The 27,336-nt window shown below is 42.9% G+C and overlaps 1 protein-coding gene across 2 annotated transcripts; it reads right to left on the bottom strand.

The window, feature by feature from the left end:
* Positions 1-20,767: 20,767 nt before the first annotated feature.
* LOC135671359 (protein IQ-domain 26-like) lies at positions 20,768-23,333 on the bottom strand. Of its 2 annotated transcripts, none has more exons than XM_065179420.1 (4): positions 23,208-23,333; positions 21,915-22,367; positions 21,631-21,816; positions 20,768-21,551 (listed from the first exon to the last, which is right to left on the bottom strand). In XM_065179420.1, exons 2-4 carry the CDS (start codon positions 22,287-22,289, stop codon positions 20,892-20,894), a joined length of 1,221 nt encoding a protein of 406 aa, XP_065035492.1. In that variant the 5' UTR covers positions 22,290-22,367; positions 23,208-23,333; the 3' UTR covers positions 20,768-20,891. The 2 variants fall into 2 exon arrangements, with proteins under 2 accessions (XP_065035492.1, XP_065035493.1); XM_065179421.1 differs by lacking the exon at positions 23,208-23,333 and adding an exon at positions 22,555-22,661.
* Between the last annotated feature and the right edge of the window lie 4,003 nt (positions 23,334-27,336).

Raw genomic sequence — 27,336 nt, 5'->3', positions numbered from 1 at the left:
AAGGAATAAAATGTTAGACCTAAATCTAATGCTTAAGATAAATCCTATGTATGTTTTAAAGAAGAAATAATGTGTATCTTGATGATTTCCGTATTGTTTTAGATTCAAGATGGTTTATGTTTAATGAAACCATACTTGATGATGTAATAATGTAATGATGATTTGAAGCATTAATGATTTGAAATCATGTTTAATGAGCTTATATTTCGAAATTATGTGTAATGATGTAAGACGTTAAAATTTTTGATACCATGCTTGATGATTTTATGCTATGCATGAGAATTTGAAGTAATAATGATTTTTTTATTATACTATTGATCTTTGTTGTGATGAACTTTGTTTTTAAATGATGATGTATATTTTTATTTGGCATATTTGGTATAAAGACAAAAGAATGTTTGCATGAAATAAAAAGAGAATACATTTTTCTTGAAAACTTCTCAATCCCTATCTTATCGAGTTTTCAAAAAGAGATTGATGAATCTATTTGTATTAATCTCTTGGACTATGAAAAAAAATTTGATGATTTGATTATTTAAATCTAAATGAGATTTTTCTAATTGAATCATGAACTTTCTCTTGAGATATCTTCTATTTTATGTGAATCAAGATCTCTTCTTTGTTCTTCTATGTTTCTTCTTACCATTTACTAAAGAGGAGATTTTCTATATAAATCATAAGATTTCTTATGCATAAATTGAAATCTTTTTCTCATATGTTTCTTTTTATAATTTACTAAAGAGAATATCTTTTTTGGAATTCATGACTTAAAATTTCTTTTGAAGATCTTTTACTATTTAATCTTCTAATATTTTCTTTTGATTATTTATGAGAAGATTTGTCAAAATGAATTATGTCTTTTGGTATTCATATGATCTTTGATATTATCTTTCATGACATGATGTGTAATTCCTTTATATTTATGGTTGTAAACCTTAGGTTATAAGTAGAGCATTGATCTAAAAAATTGTACCATTGTATTCTTCCACTCTACTTCTTCCTTATTTACAATGATAAAGGGGGAGAAAATAAATGATGAATATTTGGTATCATGATCAAAATGTTGATTTAATGTATGAAGTGATATATGCTTAAAAATTTTAATGTCTTATCATCATGAATGCTTGAGTATCATATATGATATGCCCATAGAGATGATTGATTTATTATTGGTATCATGCATAAAGTAAGGATGAAATATAAGGTTTTGAAATTGTATATGTTCTAATTTGAAACTATAGATGCACAAACATATTGAATTAAGAATGATATTTTATCTTTGTCATGATTTAAAGATTGAAGTAAAGGGAAAAGAATTACAACATTGTATTCTTCCCTTTTTTTTTACAATGACAAAGGGGGAGAAAAATTGCTAGCTTATACATTTCAAGGAGAAAAACTTGCTGTGAAACAAAAGTTCTATCTTGCACATCTCAAGAGAGGCAATACTCATGATGCATGAACATATCAAATTATTGCTAGCTTGCATGTTGTAAAATGATGTAAAATTTTGCTAGCTTGCACTTTACCAAGGAAGCAAAAAATTACACTTCTCAAAAGAGAAGAAAGAAAATTACTAGCTTGATGATAAAACTTGATATTATGTTTATAATGTAATGATTTGAAATTATATATCAAAAACTTGATAGTTGTACCTCTCCTTTTTTTTTATGACAAAGGGGGAGAAGTTATGATGACAATCATACATAGAATGATGTATTGAAATTTTGATTATGTATGATTTTATAATGACATGTTGCTTGGATTCATGATTAAATTTGCTTTGACTTGAATTCAATTTGAATTCAAGGTTCTATCAATATGACATATTGATAGGGGGAGTTTAGTTAAACTTCGTCATTAATTGGTTATCATCATCAAAAAGGGAGAGATTGTTGAATCTCGGATTTTGATGATGAAACCAATTGATAGTATTTATTTGATTTGTGTTTTGAGTGACGTTAGAAGCTTCAATCATGGAGAGACAATTAAGGCAGGAAGAATCATGTTGGGTCGGAGTGGAACATGTCAGAAGATTGGACATCAAGTCAAAGGATCGATCGACATATTGATAGAAGGCCTCAGGCCATGGGATTGGACATCGGGCCAAGAAGAGCGGAAACTATGCCAAGGAAATCAGAGTTGCGGAGGTCAACTGGCCAATTGGCAATAGGCCGTAAGAGAGGACGATACGCTGAAGAATCGAACGAGGTATCGATGAACCAATGACATGTTGGACAACATTTGATTAGCTTTATAATAATTGTCTAGATCAAATTAGGTTTTAGGCGTAATTGGGTTGGAATTGGGCTAACTCAATTAGAAGCCAATTGGGCCCAAGTTTGGGCTATGCTGGGCCAAGTGAAAGGCCTAAACAGTGACCCAAACTGGTGGAATCGTCGGTGGCATAGTCTCCGAGACTATGTTAGGCGGTGGTACCGTTAGTCTAGGCGATGGTACCATCCAAACTCAATCTCCAAGAGACTATCAGGCGGTAGTACCACCAGATTGGGTGGTGGTACCGCCTAATGTCAATACTGCAGGCGAGGGTACCACCCAGAATAGACAGTGGTACCACCAGTACCCGGATAACCAAGGATGAGATATTTTTAGGCTCCAAGTTTGAATCCACTTGAGGCCTATAAATACCCCTCTCATCACTGGTTAACATACACAAGCACAAAGAGCTTAAAAGTGGGAAAATGTTATAGCAATCACTTGAAAGATCCCCCCCTCTAGTTCTAAGTTTAGAATTCTGTTTAGGGAGGAGTGAGTGCTTGTAAAAGGTTGTCTCCAAAACCTGTGAAAAGGAGAAGAGGGGTGTAAAAAGGTAGTTGATCTTCGCTTGTTGAAAGAAGATCATTAGTGGATGCCGGTGGCCCCGACGGAAGAGGAATCGGCGGAGTGGATATAGGTCACGATGACAGAACTACTATAAAAATTCAGTTTGCATTTACTTCTTGCTATTTACCTTTATTGCAAACTAAATTCTTACTTTCACTAAGCTTATGCATGCTTTCAAGTTAAGCATTTCCGATATCGATTTTCATCAAATGAAAAGAATTTCAAAACTAACATTTTTTATCCGCTACACTAATTCACACCCCCCCCCCCCTCTTAGTACTAACTCGATCCTAACATCTATATGATAGGCTGACACTAGGGGTTGCCCGACATGATCCCTCCGATGGTTAAGTCAGTAAAGGAGAAAAGATAGTAATATAAGCTGTATGATTTAGTTAGTGTATAAAGAGCCCCCCATTCAACATGTGCTCGGGGGTAGTTTTTATACCTCTCCGGTGATCTACTATATGTAGGTTATTTGTTCTCGGGGGTAGTTTTTAAGCTAGTGGTTCATTTGTTCTAGGGCGATTATTCTGATCTCGTGTTGTATGGGGCTATCCCCCCACTTTCGAGTGCCGCTTTATGTGATTTCGAGTGGTGTAGATTATGTTTTGCATTGCTTCTAAGCCAAGCGATGTCACTTTAGGACATAGCTGTTTTTGAGTCGGGCTGTGTATGCATGACTCCGGTTGGAGTGGCACTATGTGTGATATGAGGTGGCTGCCAATTGGGTGATACAAAAGTATCCTCTATCATTTTCTCCCTCCCACAGACATGTACCTCATGTTTCTTGTAGGGGGCTGAGAGGTGCGTCGTTTGTGTGTTTTTCTTGATGGCTTCCTTGCTATCCAAAAAACATGTTAGCTCAACCGAGGTGTAGACCTCAGTTCTTCATGCCAAGTGCATGGCTAGAGAGTGCGTAGGCTCGATCGAGGTACAGGCCTCGGGTCTTTACACTAAGTGTATGGCTAGGGAACATGTAAGCTCAGCCTAGGCGCAACCCTTGCGTCTTCATGCCGAGTGCACGACTAGGGAGCATATAAGCTTAGCCTAGGTGCATTCTCGGGTCTTCTTGTCGAGTGCATGGCTAGGAAGCATGTGAGCTCCACCGAGGTGTAGCCCTCAGGGTTTCATGCTAAGGTATATGGCTCGAGAGCGAATCCTTTTTAACTCTTACTCATCGAGGTGCAGGCCTCGGGTCTTCAAGTCGAATGTATGACTAGGGAGCATGTAAGCTTAGCCTAGGTGCAACCTCGGGTCTTCATGTCGAGTGCACAGCTAGGGAGCATATAAGCTCGACCTAGGTGCAACCTTCGGGTCTTCTTGTCGAGTGTACGGTTAGGAAGCATGTAAGCTCAGCCTAGGTGCAACCCTTGGGGCTTCTTGTCAAGGTGCATGGCTCAGGAGCGAGTCCTTTTTAACTCTTACTCATCCGAGGTGCAGGTCTCAGGTCTTCATGCCGAGTGCACGGCTAGGGAGTATGTAAGTTTGGCCTAAGTGCATCCCTCGGGTCTTCATGCTAAGGTACATAGCTAGGGAGTGTGTAGCCTCAGCCTAGGTGCAGCCCTTAGGACTTCTTGTCAAGGTACATGGCTAGGGAGCACATAGGCTTAGCCTATGTGCATCCCTCGAGTCTTCATACTGAGGTGCATGACTCGGGAGCAAGTTCTTTTTAACTCTTACTCATCCGAGGTGCATGACTCAGGAGCAAGTATTTTTTAACTCTTACTCATCCAAGGTTCAACCCTCGAGTCTTCATGCTGAGGTTTATGGCTAGGAAGCACGTAGGCTCGGCCTAGGTGCAGCCATCGGGTCTTTATGCCGAGGTGCACGGCTAGGGAGTGCATAGGCTTAGCCTAAATGTAGCCCTCGGGTATTCATGTCGAGGTGCATAGCTAGGGAGTGTGTGGACTCGGCCTAAGTGCAGCCCTCGAGACTTCTCACCGAGGTGCACAGCTAAGGAGAGCATATGCTTGGCCTAGGTGCAGCCTTCGGGGTGCTGAGCTTGATCGCATTGAGGCTAAGGATTGGGCTCGTCCAGGGTCAGACTCAACCGCATTGAAGTGGGGGTCCGGACCCATCCAGAGGTTCGGCTCAACCACATTAAGGTGGGAGACTGGATCTGTCTGAGGTCGAACTTAGTCGTATTAAAGCGGGGTCCGGAACCATCTAGAGGTTCAGCAAGAGATTGGATCTACTAAGGGATTTGACCGCATTGGAGCAGTGGATTGGACCCACCAAGGGGTTTGACCACGTTGAAGCGATAAGTTGGACCTGCCATCATACCTGACCAATGGTGGTGGATGATGCTATGACGAGTGGCATTTGTCACTGCTAAGGCACTTTTCCCAAGATGTGATGAGTCATCTTGCCCTTAGGATTTCTATTACCTATGGTACTTATTTACGGGGGAGCTTTCTGTTACCTTAAGGTTTGATGTGCTTAGGGGGTCATGCTCCTCTTTAGGTTCCACTAGCGTGCGGTGATTAGAGGTGCAGCTTCTATGGCGAGTCTGAATTTGGCCACCATAGGCTGGGGAATGGATCTACCTGAGTGACTTCTGCTATGGCATTTTGCCAATGGTGGATGCTAGGGTGCAGTGCTGCCGAGGTTCAGGCTGCTGAGCTACTCCTAGTGCTACAAGCAAAGGAAGCCAAGCAGAAGCTTGCAGAGGCCCGAAGGAAGTTACCGAGGATGAGACAAAGGCACAAGGTTATTGAGGCCTAGCAAAGGAGGTCGAGCAGAGGCTCAAGGAGGCCCGATGGGCACTGTCAAGGATGAGGCAAAGGCGTAAGGCTGGTGAAGCTTAGTTCCTAGGGCAATCCTTAGCATTGTCGAGGACGAGGTAGAGGCGTAAGGCTGCTGAAGCTTGGTTCTTTAGGTCATCCTTGGCACTGTCGAGGACGAGGCGGAGGCACTGGGCTGCTGAGGCATAGTTCTTGGGCTATCCTTGGTGTTGTCGAGGACGAGGCAGAGGCATTGGGCTGCTAAGGCCTGGTTCTTGTGCTATCCTTGGCATTGCTAAGGACGAGGCAAAAGCAGAGTTGACCTTTCATCGAGGGTTCCCAAGAGTCATCAGACGAGGCCTCAGACTCTAACATGGCTATGACACATCTTAATGGTATGCTACACTCCACCATCGGAAAGTGTAGCGCTAGGCCACTTGTCCCTCTTGTTGAATCTCGGATTTTGATGATGAAGTCAATTGTCATTTGTTGTCTAATGTATGTGTTGAGATAAGTGTGCAGGATTAACTACGATGAAAGTAAGACATGCAGTAGGAGTTGCGTCGGAGTCATGACAATGATCACGTTGGGAGTTCGAGAGCTCGACGGAAGTTCGGACAGTCGTCAGAGGTTCTGCGGGAACAAATCCGAGAAGTCCAGAAGCTTGCCAAAGGAGCTCGTCGGAACTTGCCAAGTGGATCATCGCAGTCCAGGAGTTTGCCGGAAGTCCGCAGGAGCATCACCGAGGGTTCATCGGATGATCGATGGAAGTTCGCCGGAAACTCGCCGGAAGAAGCGAGTGACGCACCGAAGCAAGTTACAGAATATGTCTTAGGAAATAATCGTAGTTAGCACTTTGATTAAGTTAGAAATGGGAGGTGATCCCATTAGCTTAATCCTGGGGCAATTGGGCCCCTGAAGAACTCAAATTGGGTCGAATGGTTCAGCCCATTCGGACCTAGGTTTCTGTGGGAGGTGCAACCGCCCAAGCAGGGAGGTAGCACCGCCCAGGCTATGTCTCCCAGCGAGACTGGGCGGTGCAACCGCCCCAGCCAAGAGGTGCAACCGCCCAGGGCTCAGTCTCCGAGCGAGACTGGGCGGTGCAATCTCCTCTGTCAGGAGGTAGCACCGCTAGAGCTCAAGTTTCGAGCTCTGCCAGGCGGTGCAACCTCTCCAGTCAGGTGGTGCAACCGCCTGAGCTCGGTCTTCGAGCTCTGGCAGAGAGGTGCAACCGCCCCTGACAGAGGTGGCACCGCCTAGAGGCTCAGTCTTCGAGCTCTGCCAGGCGGTGCAACCTCTCCAATCAGGAGGTGCAACCGCCTGATCTCGGAATTCCGGGATTTGATCGTTTTGAGCTCTAAATTTGAACTGGGTTGGGGCCTATAAATACCCCACCCATTCAGCACTGAAAAGATACAGACCTACACCGAATTCTTGATCTTTTCTGTGATTCTAAGAGCTTAAATATTGTGTAAAAGTCCAAAAGTTCTCCTCTTTCTGTTCTTCAAGTCTTGAGTTGTAAAGAGAGGAGAGAAAGGTTCTGTAAGGGTTGTCTCCTGAGCCCGTCAAAAGGAGTGAAACTGTAAAAGGGCAGTTGGCCTTCGCCTATTGAAGGAAGGCCTCTAGTTGACGTCGGTGACCTCGTCGGTGGAGGAAGCCAAAAGTGGAGTAGGTCAAGACTGACCGAACCACTCTAAATCTCTGGTTTGCTTTTATTTTGAGTACTTTATCATTACTGCAAACCTCCTACATAGCTACTGCTCTCTGCGCTTTTACAAACAAGTTTCTAAGTTCTGATCTTTCCGAATCTGCATTCAGACGTAAATCGGTGTTTTCGTACGATCTTTACATTGCAGTTTACATTTACGTTTTGATTCTATTTATAACTGCAAACTGTCTTCTGCGCTTTTACGAACGAGTTTCAACGTTCAGACGTAAATCTGCGTTTAGACGTAAATCTACGTTTAGACGTAAATCTGCCTTTTCGTATGATCATCATATTGCAGATTGCGTCTACGTTTTGAGCTTTACCATAACTGCACACTGCCTTTACACACCTGCTTAAACTGCGTCTTATCTAATCAAGCGATTTACGAATCAGCATTTAGACGTAAATCAGTTTCTTGGTACGAACGTTGGATTTCAGTTTGCGCCGATATTCTGGTTTTCATCATAACTGCAAACTGCCTGCATAGATTGACTTTAACCTTGCTTAGTTTCAACTTTCATACAGAAGTTGTTTTTATCGTTCGAACGCAGCTTTCAATTTTAATCGCAGAAAGTTTTCCGCTGCACTAATTCACCCCCACCCCCCCCCCCCCCCCCCCCCCTCTTAGTGTTCTCGATCCTAACAATTGGTATGAGAGACTTAGTTCTTTTCTTATTGAAAATAATTTCATAAAAGGCAAGGTAGATACTACATTATTCATCAACAACTTTGAAAATAATTTTCTCATTGTTCAAATTTATGTTGATGATATTATATTTGGTTCTACGAATGAATCTCTTTGTGAATCCTTTGCTAAAACAATGAGTCTTGAATTCGAAATGAGTCTAATGGGAGAGTTAACATTCTTCTTAGGTCTACAAATCAAACAACTAAGCAATGGCATCTTTATTAGTCAAACTAAATATGCTATGAGTTTACTAAAGAAGTTTAATATGAATAACTCAAAAGCTATTAACACTCCTATGAGCACCTCCACTAAGTTAGAAATTGATGAAAGTGGAGAAAGCTTCGATCAAAAAACCTATAGGGGTATGATAGGAAGTTTACTTTACCTCACTGCAACTAGACTAGACATAATGTTCAGTGTAGGACTTTGTGCTAGATTTCAATCAAACCCTAAGATATCTCATCTCAAAGCAGTTAAAAGAATACTCAGATATCTTAATGGTACCACAAATCTAGGATTATGGTACCCAAAATCAGAGAAGCTTGAGTTAATTGCTTATGCTGATGCGGACTTCGCTGGCTGTAGATTAGATAGAAAAAGCACATCAGGAACATGTCAATTCTTAGGACATGCCCTTGTTTCCTGGTCATCTAAGAAACAAAACTCGGTTGCACTATCAACAACCGAAGCTGAATATATTGCAGCAAGTGCATGCTGTGCACAAGTTGTTTGGATGAAAAATACTTTAGAAGATTATAAAGTTCATCTTACAAATGTTCCCATTAAATGTGATAACACAAGTGCAATATGCCTAACAAAAAACCCTATACAACACTCAAGAACAAAACATATTGACATCAGACATCACTTTATACGAGATCATGTTACGAATCATGATGTAATCATAGAATTCATTGATACGAAACATCAACTAGCTGATATCTTTACAAAACCTCTAAGTGAAGAACAATTTGATTTCATAAGAAGAGAATTAGGAATGTTAATGTGTCCGAATACTTAAACTAGTTAAAATTATTTCTCGGAAGTTATTGGTTACTATTGCATGCCTTGGTATCACTTGATCAAATAACATGTTGGAAATTATGTGACAAATGTTTTTGAAAATCAGTAGCTTACTCATATCCGAATGCATGTAAGAGTTCATCTTATTTTCGGTTTGAATGCTAAAAATAGGATTTTCCTGTACACTCTTATGAAAACTTTTTGAAAAAAGAGTTTCCTCCTTCAAGCAACGAACTATAACATAACAAGGAGAAGAGATATTCAAAGTATTATATGTGTCATGCCTTCCTTTATGTGATCAAATAAACTGCTTATATGTTCTCTTGGAATCACATCTACCATGCTTTTTGATAATGCTATCATGCTTTTTGTTGATGACAAAGGGGGAGAAAAATATGAATTGATATGGTTGCTATTACTGATGCTATGATTAGGCCATACCTGCTATCACTGATAATGATATGGTTGCTATTATTGATGTTGATATGGTTGCTATCACTGATGCTATGATTAGGCCATACTTGCATCACCAAGAAATATATGATTGCCATATGCCCTGTATCAAGATATCAAACAAAAATTTGCATCGTACGAACTGATATCTTACCATGTGATGCAATGCCACACTTGCTAAAATATTCGAAATGTGTACATCATGTAATGATATCAAAATCTTGCTTCACAGCTTTACATGTCAATATCTTACAATATGATGAATTGCTACAATAACCATCATTCAAACTTGTTATATTTGAAAATGTATGTCAAGCCTTGACATCATCTTCAAAGAGATACATTATGATAGGAATCATGATGGGAATATGTCTCTTGAATTTATAAAGTTTTTTAAATTCAAGAAGTATGGCATATAGACAGGGGGAGTTAAGGTTAACTCCATTATCAATCGATTGTCATCATCAAAAAGGGGGAGATTGTTGAATCTCGGATTTTGATGATGAAGTCAATTGTCATTTGTTGTCTAATGTATGTGTTGAGATAAGTGTGCAGGATTAACTACGATGAAAGTAAGACATGCAGCAGGAGTTGCGCCGGAGTCATGACAATGATCACGTTGGGAGTTCGAGAGCTCGACGGAAGTTCGGACAGTCGTCGGAGGTTCTGCGGGAACAAATCCGAGAAGTCCAGAAGCTTGCCAAAGGAGCTTGTCGGAACTTGCCAAGTGGATCGTCGCAGTCCAGGAGTTTGCCGAAAGTCCGCAGGAGCATCACCGAGGGTTCATCGGATGATCGACGGAAGTTCGCCGGACACTCGCCGGAAGAAGCGAGTGACGCACCGAAGCAAGCTGCAGAATATGTCTTAGGAAATAATCATAGTTAGCACTTTGATTAAGTTAGAAATGGGAGGTGATCCCATTAGCTTAATCCTGGGGCAATTGGGCCCCTGAAGAACTCAAATTGGGTCGAATGGTTCAGCCCATTCGGACCCAGGTTGCTGTGGGAGGTGCAACCGCCCAGGCAGGGAGGTAGCACCGCCCAGGCTATGTCTCCCAGCGAGACTGGGCGGTGCAACCACCCCAGCCAAGAGGTACAACCGCCCAGGGCTCAGTCTCCGAGCGAGACTGGGCGGTGCAGCCTCCTCTGTCAGGAGGTAGCACCGCCAGAGCTCAAGTTTCGAGCTCTGCCAGGCGGTGCAACCTCTCCAGTCAGGCAGTGCAACCGCCTGAGCTCGGTCTTCGAGCTCTGGCAGAGAGGTGCAACCGCCCCTGACAGAGGTGGCACCGCCCAGAGGCTCAGTCTTCGAGCTCTGCCAGGCGGTGCAACCTCTCCAGTGAGGAGGTGCAACCGCCTGATCCCGAAATTCCGGGATTTGATCGTTTTAAGCTCCAAATTTGAACTGGGTTGGGGCCTATAAAAACCCCACCCATTCAGCACTGAAAAGATACAGACCTACACCGAATTCTTGATCTTTTCTGTGATTCTAAGAGCTCAAATATTGTGTAAAAGTCCAAAAGTTCTCCTCTTTCTGTTCTTCAAGTCTTGAGTTGTAAAGAGAGGAGAGAAAGGTTCTGTAAGGGTTGTCTCCTGAGCCCGTCAAAAGGAGTGAAACTGTAAAAGGGCAGTTGGCCTTCGCCTATTGAAGGAAGGCCTCTAGTTGACGTCGGTGACCTCGTCGGTGGAGGAAGCCAAAAGTGGAGTAGGTCAAGACTGACCGAACCACTCTAAATCTCTGGTTTGCTTTTATTTTGAGCACTTTATCATTACTGCAAACCTCCTACATAGCTACTGCTCTCTGCGCTTTTACGAACAAGTTTCTAAGTTCTGATCTTTCCGAATCTACATTCAGACGTAAATCGATGTTTTCGTACGATCTTTACATTGCAGTTTACATTTACGTTTTGATTCTATTTATAACTGCAAACTGTCTTCTGCGCTTTTACGAACGAGTTTCAACGTTCAGACGTAAATCTGCGTTTAGACGTAAATCTGCGTTTAGACGTAAATCGGCTTTCCTCATACAATCATCATATTTCAGTTTACATTTACGTTTTGATTTCAATCATAACTGCTTACTGCCTTCTGTGATTTTACGAATGAGTTTCAAACGTAAATCTGCGTTTAGACGTAAATCTGCGTTTAGACGTAAATCTGCCTTTTCGTATGATCATCATATTGCATATTGCGTCTACATTTTGAGCTTTACCATAACTGCACACTGCCTTTACACACCTACTTAAACTGCGTCTTATCTAATCAAGCGATTTACGAATCAGCATTTAGACGTAAATCAGTTTTTGGTACGAACGTTGGATTTCAGTTTGCGCCGATATTCTGGTTTTCATCATAACTGCAAACTGCCTGCATAGATTGACTTTAACCTTGCTTAGTTTCAACTTTCATACAGAAGTTGTTTTTATCGTTCTAAAGCAGCTTTCGATTTTAATCGCAGAAAGTTTTCCGCTGCACTAATTCACCCCCCCCCCCCCCCCCCCCCCCCCCCTCTTAGTGCTCTCGATCCTAACACCTCTTGGCTGAAAAGGTCCTTGGAAGATGAGGTGTGGTCTCCCCGATTTGACTTTGGAAAGAAGAGGTGTAGTTGGCGATCCGAGGGTAACCCATTGCACTAGGATTACCGACTAAGTCAACTGAGGGAGAAGTGGGGTGATAGTTTATATCATGCTGGTAAGAGTCTATACTCGCTGAGTGAGGCTCAGGAATACTTCTGATGGGACGAGCAAGGATCTTGTCTCTAGTCTTGGGGGGGGGGGGGGGGGGGGGAGCCTTGGATCGTTGAGTAGGTGCTAGTTGGGCCCTGGTGCCTCAGTTGAGGCAGAGGCATCGTTTTGTTGAAATGGGGTATGTGCCTTCTCTTCTCGAGGGAGCTTGGGACTAGAGGTAACGTCTCTTCGCTCGAACATTCATTTGGAGGAGTAACAAAAGGATATGCCTGCAACGTTCGACCCTCCTTCTAGTACTAGAATGATGGTGTCATGAGTACCGTTGATTGATGAGTCGACATGATTCGTCCACTATTGAAGGGATAGGATCATCCAGGTGCCTCTTCCTAACTGACATGGGAGACTTTATGAGGTGAGACCGCATAGGTTGTTCGGTCGAAAGCCATTCTATTGGTGAGGACCCAATTCAAGATGGCCGGGTAGGCGAACTAAGATCTTCTTGGTTGTAAGGTCCCTCCCTAGGGGTTGGGTCATCCGGGTGTCTTCGAGTGGCTGACGATCCTACATGACAGGCCAACGCCGGGGGTTGTCAATCATGACCCCTCCGATGCTTAAGTCAGCAAAGAGAAAAATATATTAATATAAGCTTTATAACTGAGTTAGTGTGTAGATAGCTCCCCCTTTAGCGTGTGCTTAGGGTTAGTTTTTATATCTTTCTAGTGATCTACTATCTATAGGTTGTTAGCGCCCATCGATATTTCAGGCAGACGGTTCATTTGTTATGGGGTGATTGTTCTAATCCCGTGCTATGCGGGGCTGTCCCCCCACTTTCGGGTGCTGCTTTGTGCGATTTCAAGCAACGTGGATTATGTTTTGCATTGCTTCTGAGCTGGGCGAAATCACTTCGGAACGCAACCGTTTCTGAGTCGGGCTATGTATGTGTGACTCCAACTGGATGTTGGGCTAACAGCCCATAGTGGGTTCAGCCCATAGCCCACACCCCTTTGACCTAACCCTAGATCAATATAAAGGGGTGTGGTGGCTGTGTTTTGAGGAGCAGGTGGCTGCGTTTTTGGGAGAAAAACTGCAGCAACGTAGAGATCCTTGTAGCAGCAAAGAGGACAAGAAAAAGGCAAAAAAATAAGAGAAAGAAAGGAAAGAAAATAAGGACAACACAAAGAGACTGTTCTCAATCATCTAGCAGTGTTCTCATCTCAAGTTAGATCAAATTTACAGTAGACTCTTGTTGTGATTACTTGGGCAGTTTTAGATATTGTGGACAGTGACGTGATCCTTGTATCCTAGTTATTCTCTTATGATTGTTGCTAGGGTTTAGGGTAATAGATTGAGATTTGTATATTCATTATTCTTATAGTGGATTATCTCTAATTTGCTCCATGGTTTTTACCCTTCACATTGAAGGGGTTTTCCACGTATATCTTGGTGTTCTATTTGATTGTGATTTCATTTAATTCCGCTGCGTATTATGGTCTTCTAGTACTTGTTCATATACAAAGGTTATTCCACTTTATATCCCATCAACTGGTATCAGAGCAGGATTTTGATGATTTAATTTTGTATTTGAACATGGAGGCTAATAATGTTTCTCGCATGATTAGTTTGAATGGAAACAATTGGATGATATGAAAACCAAGAATGGAAGATCTCTTATATTGTAAAAATTTGTATGGATCTTTGTAGGGGGATAGTGCAAAACCCATAACTATGACAGATGATGAGTGGAAGTGGTTAGATCAAAAAACAATTGGGTTTATTCGACAGTGGCTTGATAATAGTGTCTTTCACCATGTTTCTACTCAAATTTCTGCATATTTTCTTTGAAAAAAGTTGGAAAGTCTCTATGAAAGAAAAACAGTTGGCAACAAAGCTTTTTTTATCAGAAAACTTATAAACCTAAAATATAGAGAGGGTGCTTATATTGCTAAGCATTTGAATGAAATGCAAAGTATTACTAACCAGTTATCCTCTATGAAAATGTCTCTTAATGATGAGTTGCAGGCATTATTACTTCTCAGTTCATTACCAGAAAGTTGGGAGACACTAGTGGTTTCCCTCAGTAATTCTGCGCCAGATGGTGTTGTCACTTTGAGTCAAGTAACAAGCAGTTTGTTGAATGAGGAGTTGAGAAGAAAGAGTTCAGTAACATCTTAGAATGATTCACAGGCACTTATCTCAGAGAATAAAGGAAGGTCAAAGTCTAGAAGCAGTTCACGCATGAGTAGAAGCAAGTCAAGATCAAGAAAAGATATTGTTTGCTATAACTATGGTGAGAAAGGATATTACAAGAACCAATATAAGCAACCTAAGAAGAGCAAGAAAAAGGGAAAAGAAGTGGAGTCTATAGAGTCAAAAGATAATATCACAACTACAATGCAGGGTGGTGATTATTTGATTTTGTCTCCTTCTGATGACATTTTTTCTTGTATGTGTTAGGATCTTGAGTAGGTGATTAATACAGGTGCTTCTTATCATGCTACACCACGGAGGGAGTCTTTTGCTACCTATAGGTCTAAAAATTTTAGTATTGTCAAGATGGATAACTATGGCACAGCAGACATCATTAGCATGGGTGATATCCATTTAAAGACCAACCTTGGCTGCAAGTTGGTGCTTAAGGATGTGAGGCATGTGGTTGACTTGAGGCTGAATTTAATTTCAATTGGAAGGCTATATGATGAAGACTATGATAGCAAATTTTACGGAGGGCAATGGAAGCTCAGTAAGGGTTCTCTTGTTATAGCTAGTGGAAAGAAATGTCATACTTTGTACAGGTTGCAGGCTAAAGCTTATGGTGAGTAGTTAAATGCTACAAAAAAAGACTTCAACTTGGAGTTGTAGCATAGACGACTGGGACACTTGAGCGAGAAGGGGCTGCAAGCTCTTTCAAAGAGAGAGGTATTGCCAGATTTCAGAGGTATATATCTGAACCCTTGTATTGATTATTTGGCTGGTAAACAACATAGAGTTTCATTTGCTAGTCCTGCTTTGTCTAGAAAAATGCATGCCTTAGACCGTGTTTATACAGATGTATATGGTCCTTTGAGGACAAAAACTTCCGGTGGATCTGTTGATGTTCTTGGTATAAGTAGTGCACTTTATTTTGTCACTTTTATAGATAATTTTTTCAGGAAAGTTTGGGCCTATGCTTTGAAGACCAAAGATCAGATTATTAATGTCTTCAAAGAGTTTCATGCCAGGGTTCAAAGGGAGACAGAAAGTCAATTGAAATGCATAAGATCATATAATAGTGGTGAGTATATAGGATTATTTAATGATTATTGTAGGTCACATGACATCCAACATGAGATGACAGTTCCTAGTACACCTCAGCATAATGCAATTGTAGAGAAGATGAACCGTACCATCATGGAAAAGATCAGATGTATGCTTTCACAGGCCAAGCTATTCAAAAGGTTTTGGGATGAGGCTCTGAGGACTGCAGTTGATGTGATCAACTTATCACCATGTACAGTCCTAGATGGTGATGTTGCAGAGCATGTATGGATAGGGAAAGATGTTTCCTACAAGCATTTGAGAGTGTTTGGTTGTCGTGCATTTGCATATATTCTAGACAATGAAAGTTCCAAGCTAGATGGTAATTCTAAAGAATGTATTTTTCTTGGTTACTCATATGATCAGTTTGGTTATAGCCTTTGGGATCCAGAAAAGCAGAAGGTGTTCAGAAGTAGAGATGTAGTCTTCTTTGAGGATCAAACCTTTGAAGATTTAAAGAAGAAGACACCGGCCAAGACTTTTGCAGAAGGATTAGCAAATTATAACCCAGTTACTCCTTCAATATATCAGGGTGATGAGAGAGATGTGCAGGAAGATGGTGTAGAGCCTGATGTTGATCTACCTGCAGGACATGTTGAGCAAGAAGAAGTTGGAGAGCAACTTCCCGTAGAACCTCAATTAAGAAGATCTTCTAGACAACGTCAACCTTCCAGAAGATACTTTATATATGAGTATGTGATGCTTACTGATGCAGGTGAACCAGAGAATTACCAGGAAGCAGTTGAAAGTGAGCAAAAAGAGAAGTTGTTAGTTGCTGTGCAGGAAGAGATTGATGCTCTTCAAAAGAACCACACTTATGATTTGGTGCTACTACCAAATGGAATGAAGGCCTTAAAGAACAAGTGGGTTTTCAGGTTGTAGACTCAAGAATATTGTTCTCAACCAAAGTACTAAACTAGATTGATTGTGAAAGGCTTTGGTCAAAAGAAATGTATTGACTTTGAAGAGATTTTTTCTCCTGTTATTAAAATGTCTTATATTCGTGTTGCTCTTGGTATTGCAGCTAGCCAGGACTTGGAGGTTGAACAGTTAGATGTGAAGACAGCTTTCCTTCATGGGAATTTGGAGGAGGAAATTTATATGAAACAACCAGAATGCTTCAAAGTCAAAGGTAAAGAGCTTGTATGGGCTAAAGCAAGCTCCAAGACAGTGGTACAGAAAGTTTGATTCATTTATGATAGAAAATGGATACAAAAGAATGGCTTCAAATCATTGTGTGTACATCAAATGGTTTGGTGAGGATTTTATTATTCTCTTACTTTATGTTGATGACATACTTATTCTTGGGAAAGATATGTCTAAAATTACATATTAAAGAAGGAACTGAGTGAGTCTTTTGCAATGAAGGACATGAGGCCAGTAAAGCAAAAACTAGGTATGCAGATTTTCCGTAACAGGAAAAATAAGAAGATTTGGTTGTCACAGGAGAAATACATCGAGAAGGTATTGGAAAGATTTAGTATGAGCAATGCAAAACCAGTTGGTTCTCCTCTTGCAGGTTACTTCAAGTTGTGCTCAGAACAGAGTCCATCAAGTGATGAGGAGAAGGAGAAAATGCTTCAGGTTCCTTATGCTTCATCAGTTGGGAGTTTAATGTATGCAATGGTATATACGAGGCCAGACATCGCATATGCAGTTGGTGTTACTAGCAGATTTCTTGCAAATCTAAGCAAAGAGCATTGGGCAGTAGTGAAGTGGATTTTTAGATATCTCAGAGGGAGCTCTAAGGTTTGTTTAAGCTTTGGAGGTGGACCACATGTGTTGACATGTTACACAAATGCAGATATGGCAAGAGATATAAATACGAGGAAGTCTACTTCAGGTTATGTACTTACTTTTGCAGGGGGAGCTGTGTCATGGCAATCCAGGTTGCAAAGGTGTATTTCTCTCTCCACCACAGAAGTAGAATATATTGCTGCTACATAGGTATGCAAAGAAATGTTATGGATGAAAGAATTTTTACAAGAATTGGAGCTGAAACAGGAAAATTATGTGGTGTATTGTGACAGCCAGAGTGTCATCTATTTGTGTAAGAACTCAATATTTCATTCCAAGTCAAAGTATATAGATGTCAGATACCACTGGATTCGAAATGTATTTGAAGAAAAGCAGTTGCAGCTTCAGAAAATTCACACAGATGACAACGGAGCATACATGTTGACAAAGACATTACCTAAAGAAAGACATGAGATATGCCGACAACTTGTCGGCATGGCTTCACATTGAGGAGTCATAGGACAGCCTCCCTTATGGGCTGAAGGGGGAGGTTGTTGGGCTGATAACCCATAGTGGGTTCAGCCCATGGTGGGCTTTATCAGCCCACAGCCCATACCCCTTTGACCTAACCCTAGATCAATATAAGGGGGGTGTGGTGGCTACATTTTAAGAAGCAGGTGGTTGCGTTTTTAGGAGAAAAACTGCAGCAACATAGAGATCCTTGCAGCAGCAAAGAGGAGAAGAAAAAGGCAGAAAAATAAGAGAAAGAAGGGAAGAAAACAAGGACAACACAGAGAGACTGTTCTCAATCATCTAACAGTGTTCTCATCTCAAGTTAGATCAAATCTACAGTGGACTCTTGCTGTGATTACTTGGGGAAGTTTTAGATATTGTGGACAGTGACGTGATCCTTGTATCCTAATTATTCTATTGTGATTGTTGCTAGGGTTTAGGGCAAGAGATTAAAATTTGTATATTCATTATTCTTATAGTGGATTATCTCTAGTTTGCCCCGTGGTTTTTACCAAGGGATTTTTCACGTATATCTTGGTGTTCTATTTGATTATGATTTCATTTAATTAGAGTGGTATCATGTGTGATTTGAAGTGGCTGCCAGCGGGATGATATCAAAATATCCACTATTATATGATATTTTGGATATGCAGATGGCTTTGGTCGATGCATTCGCATCGAAAGATCTCTTGTTTATTGCCGCCCATTGCCCCCAGTGCTGTACATCATTCTTAATGCAGAGGTTGACTTGAATCCGCTGTCCTACAATTCAGTAAATGTCTGACTGAAATCAAGTATCGGTACCTAAAAACACCATTGAATTGTGTTGTCTTCATGCATCTGAAGACACACAGCTCAGACCCTCCAACTTGTAAATCCATGGACCATACCACAGAGAGGACCCAACTCTATTCCACCGGAATTCTTCGTAGCTTCACCGTGCTGACTGAACTCTAGAAGAGTCGTACTATTTCATTCAATATCATATTGCATGGATCGATTTTGTCAATGGCAATTGAATGCATAATAGCAATATATCATACAGTTTTCTGTATTGCATACATCATTTTTGGTTTAGGAAAATGTAGCCAGTTGATTGCAGCTGTACTCACTGGAAATAACTATTATGATACAGAATATTCAACGGAGTCCAAAACATCTCTTGAAGATATGAGAATATTCCTATGAAGTAGTAGCATCTCAGTCGAAGAGCTGAGGCAGTGTGATGCAGCATTTTGGGGAAAGAAGCAATTGACGTGACAAAGTGTGGGAAAGAAAAGATGAAGTGTATGGAATTATTCCATCAGAATGAAACCCTAATAATTGCTGCAAAAGAAACTGGAAAGAGATCCTTGTGGGCTTCATGCATCAGCATCAAGCTGCTGCCCTCACACTGGTCTTCTGCGTTCCTGACCTCCCCCCCACATGATCTCTGCCTGTCATCGGCGCCACAGCTGCCCCACTCGGCCAACAAAAGCCGATGTTTTCTTCTGTCTTCCTTGTCACCAAAGAGCCATTGGTCGAGGATGTGTTGCTGTCAAAGCAGAACCCTAGGACTGAGAACCGAGAACCAGAAGTGCAAGTGATGAGTCACCGGTATGGAAGATAGTGCAAACAGGAGTCGGTCATCGACCGACTGCAGTAAAGATTTTGCTAAATCTCTCTCTACCTTATGGGAAATAACTGCAACTTCAAACGCCAGTCTCATGGGAAGAAGCACAAAGCTAAGCTCACCATCCGTGTCAGTGCCACTGACATCGTCCCACGACCTGTGCAGCCTTATCTTCCTGCAACACAACATTATTCCATTCCTTTCCCACCTTATGTTCAAGTATCCAATTGTATTGTAAGCCAATAATGATTGATGATTTCATCATGTTATATTTTCACCATTCTAAAGCCAAAGAAGAGGAGAGTTGAATCTTGTTTATGTTCTCGTTTGAGGTGTCGATAGATTAATTACCGGACATCATTGGGATGCATGATGGGAGAACCATAATTAGACTGGCACGAGTTCCAAAACAAAAAGGCTAAATTCATGGTGAAATCTTTTTAATGCTTTATGTTTGAATCATAGATAACATAATCCCAATGGTGTAAGTCTCGTTGCCCGAGACTTGGAATCTTACTATTGTCTAATGGATCCTTCACATGGTCGTGTTGTCAGTAAGTCAACTCCGCTTATGGAATAGGATTCTATAGCTAGAATGTCAGAGAGAGTGAGGAGGCAATCTATACACGCATGACATGCATCTAAATGAAGACTAATATGCAGCAATTTCTTATCGAATATAGAACGAACAATAATACATTCGAAACAGTTTTGATGATGATCACGAATAAAGCAAGTCAGTCTCTCTTGTTCTCATTCGTCCAGCTTTGTTGTTTTCCCTTGCTATGTAGTACGAATGGCTCAAGACGTACCCCCGACACAGAGATTTGTCATATGTGTTCTTGTCGGTCTTGATAACATGAGGCACATGATAGAATCATTAGATGACTAGAAGGAGGACTGGATGTGATCAGTTCCTCCCATCAGTACAAAGAATGCTTCAAGCTGTTCTTGTCACCCTCCAAAACACACATTGTTCGAAATGAAAACCAAATGATTGGTGAGCAGCACACTGAAATCAAGGGAGAGAGATAGATGTTGATTCCATATCGATCCATCGAGTTCGAGGAATCAACCATAGGGGATACATGAACTCAGATCCAGAACAGAGATAATAATACTACACAAGTGTACCAACAAAACAATCTAGAGATGAAGTGCATCATTTCCTGTTATTATACGGATCCAGCTATGGTCAGCTGTTCCTATTCAAATGATGCTCGGCCAACCACTGTTAACAGGTGCAAACAGGGACTCTCGATCTCCACCAATGATGTGGCAGCCAAAGATTGGCCACGGCAGTGGGTCCACTGCCTGACAGTCAACTCCATTTAAATGAAGAGTGGGTGGTGGGATATCCATCGGTCCCATGGTTGGCAGCTGCATCATCAACATGGATCCCTGTCAGTGCAGGACGCAACAGGGAGATGAGCACTGAAAACAAGAACAACACATCCTTAAAACCTCTTGAAAGATTCAAATCGAGTAATGTTCTGAAGCTCCACTTCGCACCATTCGATGAAGAATCTCATACAACATGCTCACACGAACAGGAAAACAGAACAGATCACCAGAGGGGAGAAAATAATCACTGGGTTTCCTCCATTGCATTACCACCTTCTGTGGGAGTAAGCCTCCCTGTCTGCCTCCTTCGTCATCAGCTCCGAGGACCTATCGAGCCTCCCGATCACTGTTTTCTTGAAGTTGAAAGCCTCTTGAGCTTGAGGGCGTGGTTTCTTCGTTGCGATGCCAGCTACATTAGCCCTGGCCTCCACGTTTACCTCGCTCAACGGCTGCCTCCTCCTCGTCTCTGCCGGATCCGGCGGCTGCTTTGCGGCGCTCTGTGACCTTAGCTTTGCCTTGGATGACTGCGTCTTCGCCATGTAGGTGGGAGAGTTCGATACGCTCAACGATTGCCGGAGCACGGGAGTCGCAGCTACATCGCAGGACAAATTCACGTATCTGGGTGTGCTCTGTGCGGTGACTGAGCACCGGCACCTGTCGCCGTTGATGCAGTACCAGTCGTTCTCTTCGAAGTTTCGCCGGCTGGGTACAGAGATTCGTGCTGGAATCTGAGAGGAGAATCCACGCAGAGGTATGTCGTCCGCTGGATCTGTGAAAGAGGCAGCAGTCGGGCGAGAAGAACTCAGCTTCTTCGGGTAGGACGCATCGATCTCGACCATCTTTGGGCTCCTGTCGATGATGGTGCTATCGAGGCTTGTCGGGAGCCTCCATCTCTGGAACGACGACATGAGATCTTTCGACCTCTCCTGAAACCAAGCAAAACGATAACGCTGAGTGCTGATCGCTTCAGGAGAATTTGAGGTGCATTTTGGAACCGCGACATACTAAGGATCTCCGATGGCGGATTTCCGGTCGAAGGTTTCGAGCTCTTTGAGCTCGGACGGTGGCCTGAGCTCTCACCAGAGCTTGCATGCTGTGAAGAGTCTTGGCGGCTTGCTTGCGAACAAGATATCCTCGAACCAGTGCTTGCAATTTGACTAGTGCTCTGAGAGCTCTGAGTGCTTTCCTCGCCTTCAAAACATTAAAACACCGAACGACTCAAGAACATTTACGTGGAGCAGGAAAGATGCATCTCTATCTCAACAACAGTTAGTGAGGATTTCCGATACCAAGAAGCCTCTGAATGCAGTTTGGATCTTCACCGCCGCCAGCTGATCGCGAGCGCCCGCTCCATGGCTGGTGAGCCGCGCCATGGCCACCGCTGCATCGGCCGCAGCAGCTGTGGCCGCGGCCACGGCGATGGCGTGCTTGCTGTGCTCCTTCTCGCTTTCAGCATAGAAACACTTGAACCACGCCGCCTCGATTGCCGCCGCCGTGGAAGCGTTCTGGCCCGGCGCTACATCGCCGGAGGTCCTTGACTTCCTAAAGCTCCATCTTTTCTTCTCCGTCCTAGCCTCGCCACCGTAACTGGAGCAGTCCTTCGTCTCCTTGTTCTCCTTGTCGCCGCCCCAAAGGTTCCGCAGCCACCGAGTCGCCCGACCCATCTCTCAGCCGCCGGTATCCGATGAAGTCCTGCAGGAAAACTAATACATTTCGGCGACGACGCTTACCGTCTCCATGTCCTACACAGAAAGAACGAGAGGGAAAGGTGTGGGAATCAAAGCAACCTCTTTGAGGTGGCAAGGAAGATAACAAGTATGAGGCCTGCATTAGAAGACAAAGGAGTAGACAGAAGCAATCCCCACCACCCGAACCCATTGATCTAATAGATATCAGAGGTATGTCAGAGATATTGCTCGATGAACTCACGATTCAAACGAAGGCTTTGTTCGACCACTTGATACCCGCAGCTGATTTAGAAGTAACACACGAAACTACTCATGTTTCTATATATCCTCTACGCTCCGAACCTCCCGCAGAAAAGACGGAGAGAGATCGAGGAAAGGGGCAAGGAAACCACCTTAAACATGGCGAAAGAATGGATTTTTCCTGCTCTGCTTTGTAACTTACCAACAAGACAAAGAAAAAGGCAGCAAACAAGACGCCATCTGCTGGGCTCTACCTATGTGTAGACTACGTGACATGCCCGAAAACCACGGCCGTCGCACGACGACGACGAAGCAAGAGAGAGACAGAGACAGAACGAAGAAGAAGGAAACTGACCGACCTCGAAAGTTCAAAAAGCTCCCTGTTTTGCTCCACCAAAACCTTCGCAAACCATTCTATAGCTATGATCTCTACAGTGGCACTCCTACTTCTCATTAGAGTTGCTGACACTCTCGTGAATCAATCTGAATTCTACATTTACTACACATGCAGATTACTCTCCAACCATATCATTCAAAGGGCTGTTATGATAGGAGTACGAATCTTACGAGCGAGAAGAAAAGAAACCACACTGAGCATTCATCTGTATCCATTCATTGCATCAGCATCACTAAAGAAGAACAATGAAAGCTTACTCTTTTCTCGCTGCTCCTCTACGACGACGCTGTTTCCTCCCCTGTTTGCAGAAAAGATCTCAACTCGGAGTACGATCTCAGATTGGAGATGCGAGAAGGCTTATATACACCCGAGTTATGGATTTGAAATCCGAATCTTTAGTACTAACCTTGCGATTCTTCTCCAACGATCTCATTTATGAACGGCGATCTTAATTACGTGAAACTCCCTGTCATACTGCTTATTATTTACTTAATATACCGACAAGACGAGGGCGAATTGGTAATTTATTGTTGCTCGGAATCTTCGGCAGACATCACCCTGATTAAAGCCTTTAATTAATAATCCTTGGATCTGCGGAAATATATTTGTTTTCAGAGGATCAGATATATATATATATATATATATATATATGGGTTAATTTAATTACTTTTAATGGGCCTACTTTTGGGCTTTCTGTCAACACAGGGCTTCAGACAATAGGCCCAACAAGATCATGGGTCAAGTCTGGTTTTGGATAGCCCATTAACTGAGTTATTAGTATGGGATCAAACCCAATAATTGGGAATCGGCCCATTAGTTGATCTGTTCTAGTCCACTTATGTCATCATAGTTGATCGGCTCATTAGTTTGTTCGATCCATTAACATATGCTTAAATTATTATTTTTTTAAAATATATTATATTTAATTTTCTATAAAAGGTATATCTAATACATCTGCAAAATTTGGAGAAGATCATTGTACATAATCCTAACTTTAAATATTCAAATATAATATTCTTATGACTCAAATATCAATCGAGCAATCTTATCATTGTGTCGAAGCCTATTATGTTTGATTGATCACTTCTCGATTTAAGTCTAATACCTATAAACTTAAAATGTGTTAACATATAGAGATCGTTGACTAGTGAGTCAGCTCGGTTGATTTAGTACCGAAAGTGTGGGTCCCTTCTTATGACTCCTCTTGGCAAACATGACAAGCAAGCATTGCAGGAAGGATGAATGATTCTATAGGGAGAGGAGATTCACCGGGAGCAGCCTTGTCTTTGAGCGACGATGCTTAGTTTCAAAGTGGGGCGATCCCCTCTACTAGGTAGGCTCCTAACCGTGCCTCTGGGCGATATCGATAATCCTATATAATAGGCCTACACCGAGGACATTCCGGCTTGACCCATTCGATACTTAAGTTAGAAAAACGAAGAGGAAGGTTAATAATGTAAGTAAGAGAGTAAAGAGCTCTTACCCGCTTGCCCCTATTTGACCTGAGGTTCAACTTTTATACTTGAGCACCTGGTGGCATGGACTGGTGCTCGTGAAGGTCCCCTCCCTTACCTCGCATGGTGGAGGCATTTAATAAGGAAGGCTTGCTAGCATATACCCTAGGGGCTTCGCTTAGGGTGGACTATCGGGGTGGCTCCTCCAGTCTGACCCCCTTGCTCTTTTGGGTTAGGCAAGGTGTGGTCCCTCTACTAATCATTCCAAAGGGAAGGTTCATTAAGTCGAACCATGCCATCAGCCGTTAATGAGGAGGCGTGGTACCCTTCTCGATTATGGTGCTAGGATAAGGTCTTGTGGACCCATTTTGGGATGTCAGGACAAGCATCATGGCCTCCTACTAGCAGTTGTGGGGAGCAGGTAGCTCCCATGCTAGTGCTTATGTATTGCTTCCTTGGCCGATGTGGTGAGGAGGGAGCTGGCAGTGCCAAGATTATCCCTATCATTCATCACTCCCCCGAAACAGCATTCTTTGAAGCTTCAAATAGAGGTATCAAAAGATGTTGTTTTTCCTGTATCCTTATGTGTTTACACGAGTGTTGTTTTGGCGACTGGTTTATTGCTGAGGTTGCGATGGTTGACGAGAGATCTTGTGGGGTGGATTCCACTCTCTTGCTAGGGTGATCTCTGCTTTATCGGTAGACATATGCTATCCTAAGGGACCCTCTCTATCTTCGTTCTCCCTCTCTCATTTTTTGTCCTCCCCCTTTTTTTCTCATGAGGTTTTCCCTCCTCCTTCCACACAAGAGGTTGGGTCTTCTTTTGGGCCTGCCCATTCTTTCACTTCTGAAGGTAGGTACTCGATTGCTTGGGCGGGAGTGTAGGTCTGCAATAGTGAGTGTTGGCTCGATCGCATAAGTGGGAGGATTGATATTAATCCACCATAGTGGCTTCCGTTATAACGGGTCTTGATTCGAGCATCGTAGGTGGGAGTATCAGTATCAGTCTTTCGTAGTAGCTTCCACCGTAGCGGGTCTTGATTCGATCGCCATGGGTGGGAGTATCGGTATCAGTCCACCGTAGCATGTCTTGATTCGACCATCGTGGGCTGGAGTATCGATATTAGTCTATCGTAGCGGGTCTTGATTTGGCCGCTGTGGGTGAGAGTATCAATATCAATCCATCATAGCAAGTCTTGATTCAATCGCCATGGGTAAGAGAAGGGACCCATCGTGGCAGGTCTTGGCTCGACCATGTCAATGAGAGAAGGGACTCGTTATAACAAGTCTTAGCTTAACCGCATCAGCAGGAGGAAGGACCTATCGTGGTAGGTTTTGGCTCGATCGCATGAGCGGGAGGAAGGGACCCATCATGGCAAGTATTGGCTCGACCGCATGAGCAAGAGAAGGGACCCATCATGGAGGTCATGGCTCGACCGCATTAACAGGAGAAAGGACCCATCGTGGTGGGTCTTAGCTCGACTGCATTAGCAAGGACCTATCATGGTGGGTCTTGGCTCAATTGCATCAGCGAGAGGAAGGACCCGTTATGGCAGGTCTTGGCTCGATCATATCAGTAAGAGAAGGGACCTTTCATGGTGGGTTTTGGCTCAACAACATGAGCAGGAGGAAGGGACCCATTATGGTGAGTCTTGGCTCGACCACATGAGAGGAAGAAGAGACCCATCGTGGGAGGTCTTGGCTTAACCGCATCAGTGGGAGTAGGGACCCATTATGGAGGGTCTTAGCTTGACCACGTAGGCAAGAGAAGGGACCTGTTGTGGCGGATCTTGGCTCAACCGTGTGGGCAGGAGAAGGGACCCGTCATGGTGGGTCATAGCTCGACCACGTCAGTGGGAGGAATGGACCCATTATAGTGGGTGGCTAATAGCTGTGGGTGATGCTACGATGAGTGGTGTTATTGCTGTTGGGGCGTCTTGCCCATGGTGCACATCGAGTTGCAACATGCCTTCTCATCCTTAGGATTTGTATCGCCTACGACTTTAAATTATAGAGGGGTCTTCCACTACTTTGAGGTTTGATCTACTTAGGGAGTTGTGCCCCATTTTCAAGCCTTACTATCATGCAGTGATTGGAGGCACATCTTCCGTGGCGGTTTCATCTTGTTGAATTTCACATCATCCCTAGATGGATTTGTACAAGCATTGCCTTGTGGAAGATGAGTCATTTCTAACATCCACCAACCTTATTCTAAGGTCTTTATATGGTTGGGCTTCATCTTGGTATCACCAAATTTCAAAGCTTCATTTTGTTATTGTCTGTTAAGACTCTTCATGCCCACAGGAGGGTGTCCCTTCGTTGTTGGAGCTATCAAGCTCATGAAAGGTGATTTAGAGAATCCCAATGGGGTTGACCCAAAGCCATCTACGAAATCTTCCACTAGACCGGTCCCGTCATAACGGTCGGCTCTTTCGACATGTGGGGACATCCCATTGTGGGTCCACAAAAAGCCCAAGCGCACTACAAGGAGTTTTCCAGGACTATGTGGCCCTTCTCCGTTAAAGGAGGGCATGGAGAGCTGCTCCTTCCTGATGGAGGTAGGCTTGGAACTTCCAACGCATCCTGGCCCATCACAGCGATTGGGACACAGGCCCCTCTGCCAACTGTGTTCCTAAACCCCCCCTTCCCTCGATGATTACATGGTCTTTGAGATGACCAACTATCCTCTTGTGACCCCCAAGGCTCTCCTACAAACCAGGTGGGAGGGTTTGACGTAGGACACGAGGCTATGGGAGAGTAGAGCAGTCATGAACGAGTATTACCACGGGTCGCTTAGCCTAGTTCTAGGAAATCTGATATACCAGACATCCAATAAAAACCTCAAATATTTCTTAAAGCAAAAGATTTCTTCTTTAGAACAGTAGAAATGTGTCACCAAGCTATTAGGATTTGATTATGAGATTATTTATAA

Source organism: Musa acuminata, unplaced genomic scaffold (assembly GCF_036884655.1).
Source record: "Musa acuminata AAA Group cultivar baxijiao unplaced genomic scaffold, Cavendish_Baxijiao_AAA HiC_scaffold_1139, whole genome shotgun sequence".
NCBI lineage: Eukaryota > Viridiplantae > Streptophyta > Magnoliopsida > Zingiberales > Musaceae > Musa > Musa acuminata.
The sequence above is the reverse complement of the archived record's forward strand: the minus strand, read 5'-3'. Positions and strand labels throughout refer to the sequence as shown.